Source organism: Streptopelia decaocto (genome assembly GCF_964273445.1).
Source record: "Streptopelia decaocto genome assembly, chromosome: 1".
NCBI lineage: Eukaryota > Metazoa > Chordata > Aves > Columbiformes > Columbidae > Streptopelia > Streptopelia decaocto.
This window is the reverse complement of record NC_138663.1, coordinates 39,994,674-40,014,239: the sequence shown is the minus strand read 5'-3', so window position 1 is coordinate 40,014,239 and position 19,566 is coordinate 39,994,674. Positions and strand designations below refer to the sequence as shown.

Genomic DNA, 19,566 nt, shown 5'->3' with positions numbered 1-19,566 from the left:
TTGCTCTTCTGTTAATTTTCTGTTTTATTTTTATTCTTAATAAGACATTGCCTCAGGTCAGGATTAATAAACCACACTTCAGACACCCATTAATCCATCAGTAATCAAGCATGGGCACAAGGAGCCTGGCAGTCTGCTGTGCAGGAGGGAGACCCCTCGGAAAAGCTGCACAGGGGCCTGGGGACCCTGCAGAGCTGGGGGGATAGCGATGATCAAAGGGGAGGGCAGCCTGGGGCAAGAGGGTGGCAGGGCTCTCTGAGGGGGCTCCACTGGGGCAAGTCACCTGTAGAAAGACTTGAGCCCTAGTTTTCCCCAAATGAAGAGTATTTGCACCGAGCCCTGCAAGCACAAAAGGAAAAGGTTTCTTCTTACTGAAAGCACCTCTGGCTAAAACAGGAGTATTTCTGGCCATCATGGAAAGGGGACATGACAGGGGACAGGGAACCTCTCCATAGAGAAGCAACAGCTGCCTAAAGTAATGAGAGACTCAGCAGGCTGCACGCTGAGAAATGGGGTCTTTTCTTCTCCACTTTGGAGCTGCTCCCTCCTGGAGCCCTTGTGGCAGCTCCATTCCACTGAAGGAATCCCACGTCACCTGAACTGTTCATGAACCACAGGGTGGTCACCCCCATGTAGACAAAGAGAAGCAGCTTCTCCCTCTCGCTTTATCTCCATTGGTGACTTCACTACTTCCTTAGAGATTATTCCCTATTAGATACTGATGGAATAGTGGCTCGACTGTCGCCTCATCAAACAAGTGGAGACAACAGAGGAAGTGATTTTGCAAATGGAGATGGAAGACAATTGTAGGCACAGATGAATAAGGGGCTTTCTAGCTGCGCAGGGACTCCTGTACCACAGCAGCTCTTAGAGACAAAAAGACCACAGCAGGTAGTGGGGAGAGACATCAGGCCACAACCAGAGGACTGAGGTGAGCAAGATGTTGAGGGATGAGAGGTGAGACCAGTGGGATCTGATGGGGCTGGTTCCCAGCACCCTGCAATAGGAAAAAGCACGGCTTACCCAGCTGAGGGGCTGAACCAAGGCCAGTAGAAGCACCAGCAGGTAGGAGGTTCAGAAATGGATGGGTCACAAGGCAGCAGGAGGTAGACACTAAGTTTATAGAGAGCCACAGAACTACACAAGACAAACAGGGTTAAAGTATCATCTTGTGTACTTTCCTTGCTCCTAATCTCTTTAGGTCATGTTCCCTATATCTTGTAGTCAAGGACCTTTTGAAATCTTCATTACAGAACCCACTGTCTTCCTCTTCAGTCATTACTGAGTACGTTAATTAACACCAGGCCTCCACCAACCCAGTTCTTCTCCTGTTTACCTTGGTAGGAGTACTGCCATTAGTTCAGCTGCCTCCAGTTCTGCACCCACACTCATGGCTTCCCAGAAAGGTTCCTTCTCCCTCTCTTTGTTGTTCGTGCACAACCTGTGGCAGGTGCTCTCCTGGGCTCCCACAGCATGGGAAAGCAACACATTTGCTCAGAGTGGTAGGCACTGGGGAGGCTGTTTTAGCCAGCCTATGGGAGGGAGCAAGTCATAAAGACACCCAGACAGTGGAGGGTGCAGGGGCCAAGGAGAGAATGCTACAGCAGGAAATAGAATGCCTTCTCTGCATTGTTTTTAATCTTCTCACTATTCTTCTTTGTCTGAATGGAATTAGAGAAGTGACAAGGGAGCTTCACTGCCAGGCACACTCCATGGCAACACATCAAGTTTAAAGACATGCCAGCTCCTAGGAGCACTAACACACTGCCTCATCTTATTCCCCAGGTCCCCTTTTCTGCACTTTCTCCATTCTACAGCCCATCTGGCCATGCCAGGAGGTCCTGTCTAGTGGTTGTCCCTCAGATGGATGGATACACAGAGGACCAGTAAAGCACCTGAAGTGGGAAGCTCCACAACACTTGGGCTTACTGTTGCCTCTTCTCTTGGACCTTCCCCCTCTTTCCCTCCAGCAACACTCACCACATGAGCATCCCCAGAGTGAGATGCCACCAGTTCAAAGGCAGCAGCTGAGCACAGGCTCCTCTGCGAGTTCAGCCCCCTGCCTGCAGAGGAGAAGGCAGAAGATGCTCTGTTTTGTCTCCTCTTCCCACTGGGCTTTCATGAAAGCAGAGAAATGACAACTCAACAGCTGCCTCCCTGTCTTGGGGATGGGGTGGGAGGTACAAGCATTTGGGGAAAAGAAGAGCTAATCTGCACAAAGCACAAACCAAGCGAAGCTGAAACTCAAACCCAATTTTCCAACTCAGATTTCATGTTGTTTCATGCCTGGTTCAAACAGAAGCATGAAAACAGCACAGACACAAGGGCTGCCCTTTATGGTATATTCAGCCTGACCAAAAGAAGAAAGGTGGCCAAAGTCTTGCAAGAGCTTGTTCCCTCTTGTAAGATTTATACCACAGTTTGAGAAATCCAAGAGGCCCTGAACTGAGGTTAACAAGCAGAGCTCTCTGGAAGTCAACAGAGCAGTGCCAATTCATTAGCCACAGCAGATATGGCACATAAATGTCTGTGCTGAGCCCAACATCTCTGGAGGCTCACCCCACCTCACCTGCAGCCAGCAGGCAGGGGCAGCCCCATGCCCACCTCTGCCAAAACAGGATCTTGCCATCACCAGCCCACAAACCATTTCCCAGGCATAAATTCCAGTCCCTGTAGCACATCTCACTTTCCAACCAAACCACCACTCACAGCTCTCACTGGCTGCCTGGATATGCCTCGGTGGTGCCCAGGAAGGGCTGGGAGGGCTCCACTCCCAGCATCAACACACGGTTCCTTGCACTAGTGGTTTATACTCGGATCCCAACACACCTGAGTCACATTTGGGAGCCCATAGTTTTAACTGTCTGATGCACTTCAGTCACTACCCTACCCACCAGTGACCTCCAGCTGGCCCAAAATCCAGCAGCCCACTAAATCTCCTCCACCACAATCCATTCTCTCCTCATAGCTTCACAGTCTTCCTGCACCTTGAACAGTAACACCAAGTTTAAATCCTCACACTCCAGTCAAAAGCTTTTAGGTACTCTCAAGATTTTAAACACCAGTGGAAGGGCTTCCCATTTCCCTGTATCCCTCTGGCATCACTGAGCCAGATGCACTATGGAAGTTATAGCAAGTCTCTCCTAGGGATAACTGCAGAGGAACCTGCTGGTAGGTCAAATATTTACCTAAGCCTCATCAATGCAAATGTCTTCTAATCCCTCTGTATCTTTCAGGGATGGCAAGAGAATGGTGAGTACGCCCCTGATTTATACAGATGCATATAAATTAGGGTAATAAAGAACTAATTTAGATGATTTATTATGTAGTTATTGTATCACTATTAGTCAAATATTTATTGTGTGTGTATCATCAAAATAGATATTTAATAATATAAAAGCAATATATTCATTGCAGCAACAGTTCCTATACTTTCTTCTGTCCAGTTCTCAGTGCATTTTGATGGTTTGACTGCTGCTTGCACATGATTTTGCTGGGAGCCACACTGACTCCCTGAGTTATCTCCCAGCCTGCATCTCAGTGTGCACAAGTTGAAACAGGGCAGGTGGGAGAAAGATTGAGACATAACAATCTCCTCACAGTGCATTTGAGGCCTTCATGCAACTTCCAAACACAAGCATGCAACCAAGTGCCTGAGGGCACCAAGCATAAGCAGCACAGTTGGTGGCGAAGGGGTGCAGAGGTAAGCCTATAAATACAAATCTCCACTGCTGTGGGGGGGAAGCAGCAGGGTCTCAGATGAGGTCACTCAGTGGGATGAAATAATCCCAGGTGTAACTATTAAGTCCAGAAAGTAAAGACTTTGCATCAGATTCTCTACTGGGAACTTCTCTTTGTGTTCCTGAAGAGCTGCCTGAGACCCAAGAAAATGTTAATCATCAGAAAGGAGTAATCCTGCGTCCAGCGGGGAAAGGTGTCACAGCGATGGATGAGGAAATCCTTCATGCGTGCAAACAAGAATGGGAAATGCCATAGGTACAAGACAAAGTCTCAAGTGCATGACACTAATCTGCTTAATTACACTCAAGCAGTACCCAGAGAAGTCAAGTGGCTGGGGAAGGAAATAATATCTTTTGTGCTCTCCTGCTAGAGCTGTCTAACCTGACACCTTTGCTTCTGCTGATGGGACCACAGACATCCTCTGTCCTGTGGGGAATGTCCCAGGTCATTCAGCCACTCATCCCCTGACCTCTGCACAGTGGCTCACATCTCTATTTCAAGTGACACCCAGCACCTTCTTCCCCCACTGCAATGCCCTCAGTGACAGCTTCCCCCAGGGCTGTGCTCTTCTGTCCTTTGGAAACTCTGCCCAGAAACACCTCAACAGCACCATGCCTGTGCCCACACACACCAGCAGTGAGAACACAGTGGCTGCTACTACAGCCAAATAAGCTTTGGGCACTTGTATTGCCCAGAAACTTAGTAACATATTTGCCAGGTTGAGCGCAAGAAGAGGGGTGGGCCAAGTGCCACAGGCAATCTTTTGAAATGTAAAGCTGGAAGAAAAGACTCAGCTATCCCAACATGACAAAACAGGGACTGTCAGTGCATTTAACTACTACTCTTCCAGAGACACCTGGTATTTATCTCCACTATGTTTGTCTCAGCAAAGGGGCGATGTTGGCACAGGCACTAGATTCAGGGGCCTGCAGCAGTTCTTCTCCTCCACCTCCTTCCCCTGCCTCTCCCTCTGATGTTGCAGGGGGAAGGACAAGCTTGCCCCATGCACAGGGTTCAGCCTATCTCCCTGTCTATGGGGAACAAGAAAATAAAGGGACACAATTCACCATAGCACAAGGACAAGGGGACACAGGCCACATTCAAATGGGGCAGAGCGGAAGAGGAGTCAAAACAGAAGCACAGATCAGGCCCATGCAAACAAAGACATCATTGTCCACTGCAGCAATGACAGATACCCTTCTGTCCCTAAAACACAGCCATGCAATCATGGCCTGACACATCCAAAATGATCGCAGCCCTGGAACATACGACTTCTCCTAAGGGTACAAATTTGACAACACCCAACCCTGAAGTCCTAGCTCAGTTCCCACCTCAGGAACCTGGGTGACAAGAGTCAGAAGTTTCCCTGATGGTCTGAGTAGCCTCAAAGCTGCTATCTTCCTCCTCTTCACAGTAGAAGGTCCAGGTACACACTTAATGCTACTTCTGTATCTCCAGAGCACACTGAAAAGTCCCCTGGAGCAGGATATTGCAGAGCAGACCTCCCCAGCCTGTTCTCCCCTCCTTGCAGCCCCAAAGGATGTTCTTCCATGGGAAGTTTCCCTTCACCCAGGGAAGGAAGTGCATTTTGCCTTCTGCAGTCTACCTATGATCTGGATTCATGTCTCACACCCAGCTAGAGAATCCCTGATGTGACAGCTCAGGGAAATCAAATGAAGTGCCAATTCTATTTCATTTTTCAGTCAAATAACCCCCATATGGGAGAAAACACAGTTTCCCCAGACATCTGCCACACATTCCAGAAAAATGCGTTACAGGCATGCCACTAAGTGTGAAATAGATTTTTAAAAGTTAAAAAGCTATTGGATATTTAAAGGCTGTGTGACATATCACAATATGCTGGAAATGCATTTTAAAGAAATAACAGCACCTCAAAGATACTGTGGAGGGATGCAATTAATTCTGTGCTTTGAAAAAAATAGTCCTGGGTTATGGTGGAAGGTTTTTTTTTTAAGTACCTACCTTAATAGTTAATTATTGCATTGTAGAGGAAACTTAAAGCTTCGGTGAGAGCTGAACTACATGGTAAAAGGCTGTATGCAGCTACACTGATAACGCTAATTTTAATTAATGCTAACCCAAGTTCTTCTCCCTTCCAACACCCAGTCTCATTTGCTTAGAGTTTCATTTGACTGGCAGCTCGAGCTGAAACTTCCATAGCAGGTACTACTAATATTTTTTTGTGTGTGTGTGAAAAACTAAGTTGAATTTCAACAGTTGGGGGAAAAAAAAAAAAAAAGTAGTGAAGTTATTTTCGCTGTGCAGAAGCATTCAAGAGGTTTTTTTGACTAGAACTTGTTGCTGGACGTTCCGAAACACTGCTTTCTCACTGGGAAGGTAGCCTGAAAACTCGTTTGCTCGTCCTGTAACAACCCATCCAAACACACATAGATTAGCAGCTGCCATGGGGAGGGAAAGGGGGGAGAAAAATCGTGCTTTGACTATGCTCAAGAAAAACTGTCTTGATATGACTCAATTCAAGAAATTAAGACAGAACTAAGGATGACTGTGGAACCTCAGTTTCTCCCTCTTCGCACCACCTCTACAGCACAGACTTTCACCGCACACTTATACTTGTTTTTCCACAGAATTCCCACATCCATGGGATGAGATGGCATTCCGTGAAGACAGCGATGTGACACCTATTTAGCCAATGGGTCTTACAGAAGGTTGCTGACAGCAGGGAAACAAATAAGCAGAACTGCAGCAGGCAGGCTCTGCAGCAAAGAGATCACTTTGCCCCATCAACCCCACATGTGATGTTCCCATCCCACCACTACTCACTGCAGCATGAGCCCTTCAGCCCTGCCAGCACACACTTGGGCTTGCTGGCCCAGCCTTGGCCTCCTCAGCCATCATCTTCCCATCCAGATCCTCACCTCCCCAGCCCATCCAGCCCCCTCTCCAGGTTGCTCACTCAATGTCATCGCTCCCCAGTCCCTCCCCTCTGGCAGGCAGATATCTGGTGGATCAGCTTTCCATGTCAACTTCCTGCTGCCTGCCTGGCCCTCTGGACTTATTTTCATAGAATAGTTGGGGTTGGAAGGGACCTCCAAAGATCATCTAGTTCAAAAGCCAATTTTAGAACCATAGAATCATTTTGATTGGAAGAGACCCTCAAGATCATCAAGCCCAACCATAACCTAACTCTGGCACTAAACCTGAGAACCTCATCTATACGTCTTTTAAACATCTCCAGGGATGGTGACTCAACCACTTCCCCTTCTGGCATTCTCAGTCCTCCATTCCAGTATCCTTCCCAAGCTATTTCCTCGGTCCCTGTCTCCCAGACCTCAAATTAAAATTTCATTAAGGGATAAAGAGAATGTTACAATAGGAAAAGTTGAGCAGCTTTAGAAAATGATGTTACCACCTCTTGTAACAATGAAACCTGTGTCTTCCATTTCTTTGGTTCACTTTGTGTGCATGGCCCTTGTATGAACCACGTGTGACTCGAGAGATCCCACTCGGCAGGTGATGAAGGAAAAATATTACTTAGCACCCAACAAGGAAGAAACCATGTACTATCAGGAGGTCGCCCATGTAGGGAAAGACAACAGAGTCAACCTACAAGAAATAGAAACTAGGAGGCTGTAGTATGGGACAAACTAAATGTTACAAGGAAACAGTGAGAAGATTGGTGCTTCCAAAGGCTTTTCACGTATAAAACAAGCGGGCTACCATCCAGGGCCCCTTCCCATCACTCAAGCCACATTTCCAAAGAGGGGTCCAGATAGGAAGATGAGCAGTTGCCAACACAGAGGCTGCTAAACAGGGGGTCAACAAGCACAGAGAAAAGAGGAGCAAACTCCAAAGCAGGGAAGGATCCTACTCCATCAAGGAAACAGATCAGGAGGGAGCCATGGGGAAAGAAAAAAGCAAGCCAAAATATTGCCTTGAGGAAGAAAAATAACATCCTTCATCAAGAAATATCACAGTTGGCCAGCAGCACAGAACATCAGGCGGCACCACAAAAGCAATATATTATTACTGTTGCACTTCTATGAACGTGTCTTTTTTAATATATTTCACTTATGACACAAACAGTTTCAAGGCCTGGCCTGAATCTCACACACAGACAAAGCAGAACCTGCCAGATTCAACCATAACACTAAGAGACTTACTCAAAGGAAAAATTACATCATGAGCTGATAAATATGTGAACAAAAACAATGACATTAAAATTGTAATACATGGCAAAGCATACTTTTCTCAAATATGTTTTAGCTTAATTATTTATAACAATTCTTGTTAGCAATGCCCGTTAGCTGGCTGGTAAATGATCTGTAGTACATTTTGTAGAAAATAAGGACACTGAATTCATAGGGGGACTCATTGCGGCACTAGAGTGATGAGTTTTTGGCTGAAAAGCAAGATGCAGGATAAAGGTAAATGTAGGAAGCATCCTTTTGGGGTGTGTGAATGATGGGGCAAGGCAGACTTGCCAAGTACACCTTCGTGCTATTTCAGTGTGCTCCCAAATAATAAGCAGGGCTGGAAAGCAGGCAGAGATTTTGGATCACTGGTTTGAAAGACTATCAACCTCCACATGGAAGAAAATATTTCTCTGCCCTCAAATACTGAGCTCCTGCCTCTTCCATGCCACTAAACAGAACAGCTGCTGTTTGCTGCAAACTGCCTGTTTCAATAGGGAGGTTAATATTTTACCATGTGTTTTCTTTCTATTCCTTCCCTCCTTCTTGGCTGTTGAGGCAAATCTCATGATAGCATTAACAAGCACTGGATTCAGCAGCTTTCTCCTGGATGAATTTGTACTGATGTTAGCCCTTTTCATCCATGGCTCTTTAAGAACTGAAATCCCACAAGAGGCACATTTGGTTCACTCCGCCTCTCAAGACATCCAGTTACTTCAAGCTACAAGCAACCTGAAAGCCCTTGTGGTATTCCAGCATTTATGTTACTCCAGGGAGGCAGCGATAAACAAAACCAAGTTATTAAAGTAAAGATGAAACGGCTCTCACAGAGGCTTGAGGGTCAGGAACAAGGCTGAGAAAGCAAGGTTGGTTCAACTTTTGTAAAGCAAACCCTTGGGCACTTTGCTCAGCTTCCAAGCTAGGACACAGGACCAGGAGACCAAGGCTACACATCTCCCAACCAGCACGCTGAGCATACATCCATCTGCATCTGCCTACAAAAGCCATCCCTGGCAAGCAGGGATCAGCAGGGAGCTGATTACCTCCTAGAGGGGACCAGGACTAGCTGCTCCAGCAGCAAATCCCACCTGAGCTGGTCCAGGGGATGCCCAACTGCTAGCACCCCATCCCACAGGAGCAGGGCCCTTTCCCACCTCCCAAGGTGGCTGCACCCCTTGTACTCTGCCATCCGTCACAGTCCTACTGCAACCAGAGCAGCACTCCTGCACACTGACAGCTCGGGATGGGGGTGTCAGGGATGCCACTTGCATGTCAGAGGGCACAGGGGAACAGATGCTGACCTGGGTGGGGAATAATGCTCTCGATGGGGACGGAAGCACCCTGTGAGGGTGAGGAAGGTGAAAAGTCAACAATCCCATCCCACAATGGCACAGCCACCAAGCTTGGGTCACCACTTCAGATACCACCACAACTCCATCCATCCAGCCTTGCCTCTCACCAAGATCACCTAACATCCCATCGCCCTCACTCCTCGATTCTTCACTGTCCCCTTTCCTGCCCTCCCATAGCTATGTACTGTCCCTCCACTGGAGGTACATATACAGACAGGGGAAACTCAATCTTTTCACAAGTTCTACACATCTCTGCAGAGCCCTGGCTTTTTGCCTTCTTCTAATTACACCAATGAGCTATGCCCCCTGCTTAAACCCCACCTTCAGACCTTCCCTTTAGCTTCTGACCATTCCACCCCAGGAAGCCTGTTGTCCACAAGAGTGGCCAAGAAGGACACTCTACAGAAAGAGCCAGCTCAAGGGCAGCAGCAATCAATGGAGACAGGCTGCTAGCAGCAAAACCCAGGAACGACAGCGAGGGAATTAAAAAAAAAAAAAAAAAAAAAAACGGAGAGGGAAAAATGACAGACTGCCACAGATGGAGAAAGGAGAGGGGAGAGACAGGGTGGCTAGTCACAGGAGGGGCTGCTGGAGGAGTTGCGGGGACTCAGCCGCTCCAAGTCACACTCAGGGAGGGGGAGCAATGGCAGCTTTTATAGATTCCAGCACAGTAGGCGATGATGAGGGGAAGCCAGGGGAGAGAAAACTAAAGAAAGAAAGGATAAGCAAAGAGTGTGGTTTTGCATCATTAGCAGAGACAGATTTCCCTTTCCTCCTGGATGAGTTGCTGTGCACAAGTGTAAATGGCACCATTGTCCCAGGGGACAGATGGTCACCCACATCACAGCTCTCTTCATCCCCCATCCCATCCCAGGGAGCTGCTCCCCTACCTTTATCTGCAACAGGTGGGGAGAAAGCTGGAGAAAAGGGAGGCAGGGACAGTCATCCTTCATGCAGGAAGGTCAGGCACTCAAACTCCAGCCCCCAGACCAGCCAACCCATCCAAACACCTACACAGTCCTTCAAGAAGGAAGGTTACACCACCATTACACCACCTCCTTACTCACTTCACTGACCTTTGATGGCAGTCAATAAAGATCAAGCACTCATGCTGATTCCTTCAGACCTATTGGCCGCATTTGATACCATTGATTACAAGGATTTGTTGAGATGCCTGCCAAGCTCAGCAGGGATTTGCAGCGTCGAGCCAGAGTAGCTGTTCCCAACCTAGATAAACTCCACTTATCACTCTCCATCAGCTTCTGTCTTATGTCTTCATAATCACACTTCATACACTCTTTTACAAGTCAACCTGCACTTTTACCTGCCTTCCTTGCTCATCTCAGGCCCACCGTCTCAGCCTCCTTCCCTAGCTGCTGGTCACAACTCTGCTGTCCTCTCCAGCCAGAATAAAAAACATCCCCCTTGTCTAGCCTGCCCTGTCCTCCAAAGCTTTTCCTGAAGTGACGCTTGCCCATTTCAGCAGGGGAGCCCAGAGCACCCCTCCAGGGAGGGGAGGCAGGGAGGGCAGCAGAGCCAGCCACATCCCCTCCCTCTGGAGCAATGTGCTGGACATGAGGCAGCACAGTGAAAACCCATGGCCCAAGGAGCAACAGCAACCAAGAGCAGGGCAAGCCCAACCCACCAACCAGACTCAGCCCTTTTAACAGCCTGGTGACACTTTCCACCACTGCTCAGCCCTCCTCCCACTGTCCCTATCAAGAAGAGGCTGCAAACTCCATTTCAGAGCAGCACACTCAAGACAGGACCTCCTTTGCCCTGCGCCGTGGCAGGCAGTGAAGGACAGGAGAGGTGGTGGCACGGAGATGTGAGGGACTCAAGAAAGGGGCTGGCCAAGGTCTGCTGGGCCAACCAGGACCAGTGGGCAAAGCAAGCGCAGGACAGAAGTGGGTGCAAGCTTTTGCCTGGTCCATCTTACAACAGGCTACAGCCTTCCCTCACCTCCATTTTCCACATACAGCATCTCTCTAGGACTCTAAAGACCTTCCCAGATCAGAGGCTGACAGTTTGGCAGACTCTTTGCTCCTGTTCTCTCCATAGGTCTGAAATGCGCCAAGTTTTTCCACATGGTCTTTCCTCTGAACCATCCTGGGACCAGCTGCAGGCCATTTGCTGCAGAAGAGCTGCAACTCTGTTAACCATTCCTCACCTGAAGCAGCTCCTGTCAAGTACTGCAGTCACAACACAGCAAATTCAGCTGTCTGTAGACTCTTCCCCATCATCTGGGGTGGGAATAGTGTCAAGTCCTCAAATAGGCAGCTGGTCAATTTGTTAGTGGTTAATTGCATTATCTAATTCACATTGTTATGACAGAACATGCAATTAGAGGTCTGGTCAGAGTATTTTATAGGTCTTAAACTCAAATGAATATTTTTATTGCCCTTTCTATTTCTCCAAGAGCCCCCTCCAGCTCTCTCACATGCCCTGCTCCAGCATTCACAAAGGCTAAAAAAGGCAAACTGACCATTTTCAGAGATTAAATGCTTCTCATCTTCAAGGCAAAAATATATTGCAGTGAATAAACACAATATGCTGCAGAAGGGTTTTTCAGCGCTTGTTTCAGTTCAGGAATGCATTTTGCAGTGGGATGGAGAGGTCTCACAAAGCAGGCACTGGGCAGAGCCCATCATCCCTCTCCTCTGGCCTTGACATGAGCAGGTACACCCCAGGCTGGCACACGCCACGCTGTCTGCACTGGTTAACACTGCACTGTGTGACAAGACCAGACCAAGCTTCCCAACATAGCCTGAAGAGCAACAGCTGGTGCAAGTAGCTCTGTTTTCACTAGGTATTAGCAGAACAACACTGATTTACACCAGACAAGGATGCTACTTTCATCCTCTGCTCTCTCCCACCTGCTTCTACACACCTTCCATATTCATTGACCAGAACATATTGAGATACCTCATAAAAAGCTGTTGCAGCAAGTGTCCTAGCCCCACTTTCCTGAAGCACCAGGGCACGGAGCATTAGCAGGTCATTTATTGCTTTTGGCACATATTGGGGAAAGAGGAAAGCACAACATACACACATTAAATAAATACCCCTCTCCTAAACCACAGTTCCCTCTCAATACTTTGCAGTTAGCCCTTGCTCCAACCATAGGAATCTATTCTTCAGTAACAGGGAAAATGCTCAGAGCTTTACATGAAGACAGCAGAGATCCACTACAAATTTTTTTAGCCTCATTTCTGATTTTGTTAGACCCTATGGACATCACAACTTCAGACAGAGCTCTGATTTTCTTCATGCTGTTGTCCTGCTTCATTTCCAAAAGTGTGGTCTTTGACTTCTCACTATTAAAAAAAAAAAAAAACAACCTCCAGACAATAAGCCAGAGGGATGGGAGGCAGCGAGATATCCTGTCTCAGCATTTGTGCTTAGATATACAGGGCCAGCTTGCAAGCCAGCCAAATTTAGACCTCATCCCTTTACATCTGCCCACTTGCCTGGAATTGCGTACATCTCGCACACACACAGCTCAGCCAGTTTCTTACAGATCACAAGCATGCAAATCCCCTTCAAACACATCCATCCCTTGTGTGCTACTAATGACAATGCATGAGTTGAAATTCCATTTACTCCACATCTGACTGTGCAAATGTTCCCTCTAAACTTCTCATCATAAGCTTGCACATCCAACGACCCACACTAATGACATTCCCTTGTCACTAGTTTTGCAGAGGCAGGATCCTTCTCAGCTACTTGTGCAGGTCCTGAGCACTATTATGCTCCCCCTGCCACCTGCCTCTGCCTCCCAGCCACTACCAGAAAACAGGGTTTTATCCCAGGAAAGAAGCTAGAATTTACAGAACTACTTTTTCCCAATCCACAGTCCAGGCACACGGTGTGCCTTTCCCTCCACCCACAAAACTACAAGTGCCCTATATTTCATTATGGAAGCACTAAAATGCTCAAACTGCACCATTCTCAAACCCAAACCTACTCCCCTCCATTCCCCTTTGCCTCCATCCATAGCACCTGGGGAACCAAACAGCACAGCTATCCTAAAGGCAGCCCAGGATGCTAGACAGAAAGCCCGGCAGCCCATTATTCAGAAACACCCCTTTTAGGAAAGGAGAAAAAATAGGCACCTCTAGAGAGCGACTTTGCCCTCTGAAGGAGGGGATTAAGTTAAGCACACCAAATTCCCTGCTACAGACAGCAGTCTGACAAATATCTATGGAGATAGCCTGGATCCCTAGTTCTCAGACAGGTAGAGTTAGATGAGGTAAAGTTCAGTGATCTTCCCATCAAAAAATTAACAGGGAAATGAAGGGTCAGTTCACAAGCATAGGAAAAACAGCTTTTAAAGCTCATATTGTTAACCCAGAAGGGGAGGAGAGTAGTTGAGTATAGATTGGCCCAGTGTATGCATTGCCTTCAAATATTAATCAAGTTTATGGACAATTGGCTTATTAAAAGTCACCCTTATTTGCTAATAGCAAATTCCATTCCACAAGTAGGTATCTTGGCAGAGCAGCAGAAAACCAAGCAGGATCTAAAGCAGGCTTGCCTCTTTTTAAAGCTTGAAAAGCATTTGGCACATGCCCAGGGGAACACCAATTCCACCGACACCACATGTCTGCTGGAGACCTCTGGATCAGCTCGCTTTCCCATGCAACAGGAGCAACTGTAAAGTTGATTTAGCACAGTGGTTAGATAACCTCTTACAAAAAAATAATTGTGTACTCGTCGGATCTTGGGTGTACAGATATATCCTGTTGGCTGGAAGGAGGTCTACAGAGCAGTGTAATCAACAGATATCAATTGATTCCTAAGGGCACAGTGGCAACATCTGCCTGATTACCTCGAATGAAAGCTATCACAAGTCCTCAAATAAGTACCAGGCTCTTCACTGGTCTTCCAAGCTAGATTGACAAAGACAGACAGGAGAGATCTGTCTTTAAAGTGGAGAAGCAGGAATAACATACACATTTTAGTGTTTTCCAGGTATGCACATAAAAACTGATACTGCTGACCCCAAGAACGGAAAGTCATGATCCCTAGATCCTGAAGAATGATGAATGCTGCTTAAAATTCATAAGCCACTGAATTTTTGATGTATTATTATACCTTCTGGTCAGATTTCCAAGCTTTTCTCTACCTCCTAGAGAGGTGTGAATCGTTTTTATATACACACACAAAGAAATGTACACATGTAAAAAGAAAAGTAAACCGTATCAGAGGATTACAGGAGCTCAGCCCTTAAGACAGACATCAACTGCTACAAGACTTGCAATAAATTTGCAGCTGGTATTTGCTTATTAATTAACTACATCCAGTTGTTATGAAGGCTTCATACAGGGTTTAACAGTACAAGGCAGCAGCTTAATGCAGATACAAGTACAACATACTACAGAATCTGCACATAAAATTTCACTCACACAAAAACAAATTGCCCAAACTGGTATTTTGACCAGAGTGTAATATATAACACACCTATTCACCCAAAGCTTATTAACGAGTGAAAGATTTTTCCGCCCCTTTGGCCACGTGTGTCATTTGAAAAGCAGTGGTTTTGGCAGCACAGAGTCCCCAGGCACCGTGGCATCACCTGCTCAGTGTCACCAAGAGAAGGACCTATCACCAGTCCACAGCCACATCATTTTCTTTGCTCCTCCAGCATTTGATACTCCACCCTGCTTCCAGGGGGCAGTGCCAGCATAAAACACTACTATTGCCATCAACAACCATCCTACACTCAGTTGTCTGGTACATAAATGAAATATGTGGCAGCGGGCAGGAAGGAAGGCGTGGAATAAATCTGTAGGTTTGCCCAGTTGCCCATCAATATGTCCAAGGCCAGTGCTGTTTCCTTGGGCACTAAGCACACAGCCCAAGCTGACACAGCTGCCAGCACAAATTACAGGAAAGGTACCCCCAGAAGTGTGATAGGGCTTTCAGGGACAGGTACGATGACAAAGCCCCTACTCAGGGGATCCTTAAAGCTAATGAGCTACAAGGCAGCTCCTCAGGACACAAGCAGTCATACGAGCTTCAAGAAGTCACCCTGCTTGATACGCTATAAAACACAGCTCCCAGTACTAAAAATTAAGTGTGGATATAAGCTTCTGCACAACTGGGACCTGACCTGCTGCTCCTACACCACTGAAATCGAGTGGAAACACAAACCTTTACTGCCTGAGAGCAAAACAAAAGCCCAAATAGCCAACACACTTCACAAATGAGGGAAGGGGGCTGATATATAACAAAAAGCAAGAAAATGATGGAGTGGTGAACTGCAGAGTCTCTCTCGTTACTGCTACAGTTTTAGCATTGATTTTTTTAACAGCACAGTTCACTCTTCCTCTCACTGTCATGTCAATATTATAGATATGACAGCAAAGGGAGGTCTGGGCCTCCTAGAAAGAGCTTCTTTTAAGGAAGGGCTCAAAGGACAAACCAAATCTATTGCATTTGACCCTAGGGATGGATGAAGTGTAAAGTCTGCAGAATCTCAAGGAGTCAAACAGCAATGCAGACATCCAGGCATCTCTCTCGTAATCTTCTCATGATTTGCAAAGCGCATCAGGATCCATTTGCAAGGTGTCATGTGGCATGCCCTTTATTTAGACCCAAACACTTTATAAATTCATAAGATGAATGCTACGCAGTTGTTTTGGGAACATGTTTTCACACTTTTCACCCTATTTCCCCTCTGAGCTTGACTTGAAACCCTATTTGACATAGAGTTTCAGTTTCGTAAAAGGAGAAAACAAAAGAAAAAACAAATCTTACGGCCTCTCTCATAACCATACCTCAAATACTGACTGCGTCAACATCACAGCTGCAACAGCCCTGTGGTCTGCAACTCAGAGCAGCCAGCCTTCTGCCTGTTCATCACAGCAGAAAACGACCCAAACAAACGGTTTGTCAGGTTGTTCACGTTCTGCATCGCTCCGGACTCCTTTCCGACCAGCACGGTTACCAGGAGCCACGCCAGGCACCAGGTGTGCACTGCACTGCGCACCCAGCTGGTTACACAGCGGTTACCTTTACCTAACAAGGTTAATCAGGATTTTAAAAAAATAAGCTAGGTCAATTCAAGCATTCATTTGCACTGTATGTAAATCCACCCCAGACACATGTAATCGCTTAACTCAAAGCATCAGGCTCCTTTTCACCACAGAGCACAATGGCAAAAAGCAAAGTAAATACTCCCTTGGGGGACAAACACCAGAAGTTTCACATGGAACACAGTCCCTATCTTAAAAAGGGAGTTAGGGTCTACAATTTTTGCAATAAAGGCATTACACATTTATTCACTAATATGCATCCTGAAGTGATTTTAAAGCAGGGATATATGTGGTGCTTTCTCCTCTTACTGCACTGCAGCAAAGGAATATGGCAGCTGTTTAATAGCACATAACAAAATTGCAGGACTGCTCATGGAAAGAGAAATAATCTTCAGGGGAGGGGGATTTAAGTAGGCAGAATGCAATTACCTAAATTGAAATTTGGTGGTTAATGACCTCATGCTTACCAAAATTGCTACATAGTCCTTAACGATCAGAGCTTCCATTTTAAGTCTCATTGACAGTACTTCCATAAAAATGATCATGGAGCTCTGGCCTAGTAGAAAGTCAATGAGAAGATTAACAGGCTTTTAATTAATGCCCCATCTTTTTTTGCTGAATCTTCAGGAAAGGTCAGGTATTGCCCTGTGACAGTGACTCAACCTTGCTCTGCTTAGCACAGCACACTGGAGACTCAACAGCCCACTGTAGTAGGGATTAAAATCTTCAGACAGGGAAAAAGCAGGCAAGCATATAAATCCCTAGAAGACACAATGTGACTTTCATAGAAGCACCCCTTACAAAGGGGCTCATTCCCAGCCAGGGATGAGACCACAGCGACTGATCTGCCAGGCCATGGAACTGTACCATTTCTAGAGTGCTATCAAAAAAAAAATTGATGCCAAGAACCTGCAAGAAACCTTTAGGGTGCAGAAACAAAAGGAGAGGGGAGAGACAACTGCATGATCCATTCAAAATGAGAACCACATGGGGAATAAAAGGAGGAGATTAACTCTCTCCACTCAGTCTCTGCTTTTCAACAAGTCTCCTAACTTCACACAGCTGAGCTAAAATCACAGGTCTGAAACAACCCTTTCTAAAGGTTTGCAGCAGCCCCACCATTACCTTTCACCCCATGTCATACAGAGCCAGGTATAATATCATCAGCAGGTGACTGCATGAGGCTTTTTCCTTCCTTCTATAGTTTCTACTATGAAAAAGTCATTTTCAGAGTCAAATACCAGGCACAGTTAAAACAAAGGTAACATTTATACATTAAGATGGGCATATAGTACCAAACTCTTATGTCATTCAACACAGTTTCAACACCTCAAAGCAAACTCTTCGCCATGTCCTGAACTGGAAGAACTGTTTTGACTGACTTTCGAGCCAGAAATAGGAACAGGCACTCCTCTTCCTCCCCCCATTCAAGAGCAAATCTTAATCCCAAACCCAGGCTATTACTCTTCCCTCATTTTCTGAATGCAGCCTTTGCATTGAGACTCTAATCTTTCATGCTTTACTCTGAGGCCACCACATGCTGGGACAGGATTCCCAGGACATAATAACTGGTGCGGACACAGAATGATTGAGAAGTTATGCATAATTCAATATGAAGTTTTAAAATTTTAAGGAGCAGCTAAACCTCCAACAAATTCTCAGTCATAACCTGTTCTTTAGCATTTTAAGAGCTTGTGGACAAGAGCTCAGAGCTGAAACCCAAACCTTTTCCTACACTGGAAATAGAAGCAAATCTCCAAATTCATCAGCCATCTAAGGCCACCTCAAGACTTTATCCAGAGTTTAGCTCCTGAAGCTGAAAAGGCTCTTAGGAACATTTTGTGAGTCTCTCCTGTGTGCCCAGACACTCAGATTTAATCTAGAGGCCTATGCATCAAAAACATTATAAGCATCCTTACAAATAATACCCACCAAACTAGGAACTAAGAAACTTCCATGGAGAAAGTGCCACCACTTGAGATTTCTGGCCAGAAGAAGGTTCAAGTAAAACTTCAGACCAACCTCTCTGACGATTCATTACCTTCCACGCTTCCTCCCCATCTGAACGGTCCCACAGTACAAAGAGTAACAAGTGGACTCCACCTGTTTTTCATATTGCATCAGGCTCAACACCCACAGAGGCTGTTGCGTCCCAGCAGCCTCAGTGCTCACCAGTTGTGCAGGTGGTCATCATTTGCACTGGTGGGTTGCAGGGGCCTCCTTGCAATCAAGGCAACAACTGTGAACAGCGACACACATGGGTGAGTGTTGATCTCCCATGCAAAGAAAACATGTGCTCACATCTTGGAGGTCTCCCGCAGGGTGTATGAGGCTCAGCATCAAAATCTGAACAGATTTTCCCATCTGTTTCTGCCCAGGCATCACGGCAAGGCAGGACAGCGACATGTGCCTCTTAGAAAGGCAAGGGGTCACCTAGGTATCCCCTGCATTCAAGGTCCAGGAGTGGTGGTTCCCTCATCAAGGGCAAAACGAGCTCTAACTGAAGCCTGTATGCTCAGAGAGAGGAAACACCTCTGCTATTTGTGGCAGCCTGACAACAAGCTCCGGGGCTGGCAACTCGTGCTCTGTCCCAGGGAAGAGGCAAAAAGGGAGCCGGGAATGGGAAGAACAGGACTTTGTAAAATACCTCTCCTCATTCCTCCCCTCTGCCTCACCCAGGCCCCTATGACTGGGGCTGTCAGCAGCTCTCTGAAGTTCCCCCTTTCATAATCAGCTCCTTTTGATCACAGACTAAAGCATCTGAGGTTCTGTCTAAACATAAGCAAGGAACAAAGTGCTTTGTTAAATAGGTAAGAAACTTCACTCCTTACCTGCCAGGTGCCTCAGGAGGGCAGGAAGAGGGGATGGATGGGGTCGAAGGGAGCAAGAAGCGGGAAGGGGCAGCTCGGAAAGGATATGGGTTGCACACCATTTTGATGCACCAGCTCCGTGGGCTGGTGGTTTGCTTCAAGCAGAAGAAGACAACCGGGGCCAAGTCAGGGTAAGGGACATCAGGGTCTGGCGGGGAGGTGACTTCCTCATCCTCACCCAGCTCAGGGGAGGACGGTGGCTGCTCCGGTGGCATTTGCTGCTCTGAGACCCCCAGATCCACGGGCTCCAGTGGGCAGACGGCAGAGGTGTGAGGGGGCTGTGGGCCCACGGGCCAGGTGGAGGGAGGCTGGGGGACGTATTCTGCCATGCCAGCCAGAAGCAAGAACCCCTGGAGAGGAGGAGAGAAAGAGAAAGAGAAATGAAACC

The 19,566-nt window shown here is 46.8% G+C and overlaps 1 protein-coding gene across 1 annotated transcript in view; it reads right to left on the bottom strand.

Moving 5' to 3' along the window:
* The window catches only part of CACNA1I (calcium voltage-gated channel subunit alpha1 I), a 155,994-nt gene extending 136,739 nt beyond the window's left edge, over window positions 1–19,255 (bottom strand). The window contains 1 exon segment of the mRNA XM_082071182.1: window positions 19,227–19,255. Within this exon segment, the coding sequence (XP_081927308.1) occupies window positions 19,227–19,240 (14 nt within the window). The 5' untranslated portion in view covers window positions 19,241–19,255.
* Between the last annotated feature and the right edge of the window lie 311 nt (window positions 19,256–19,566).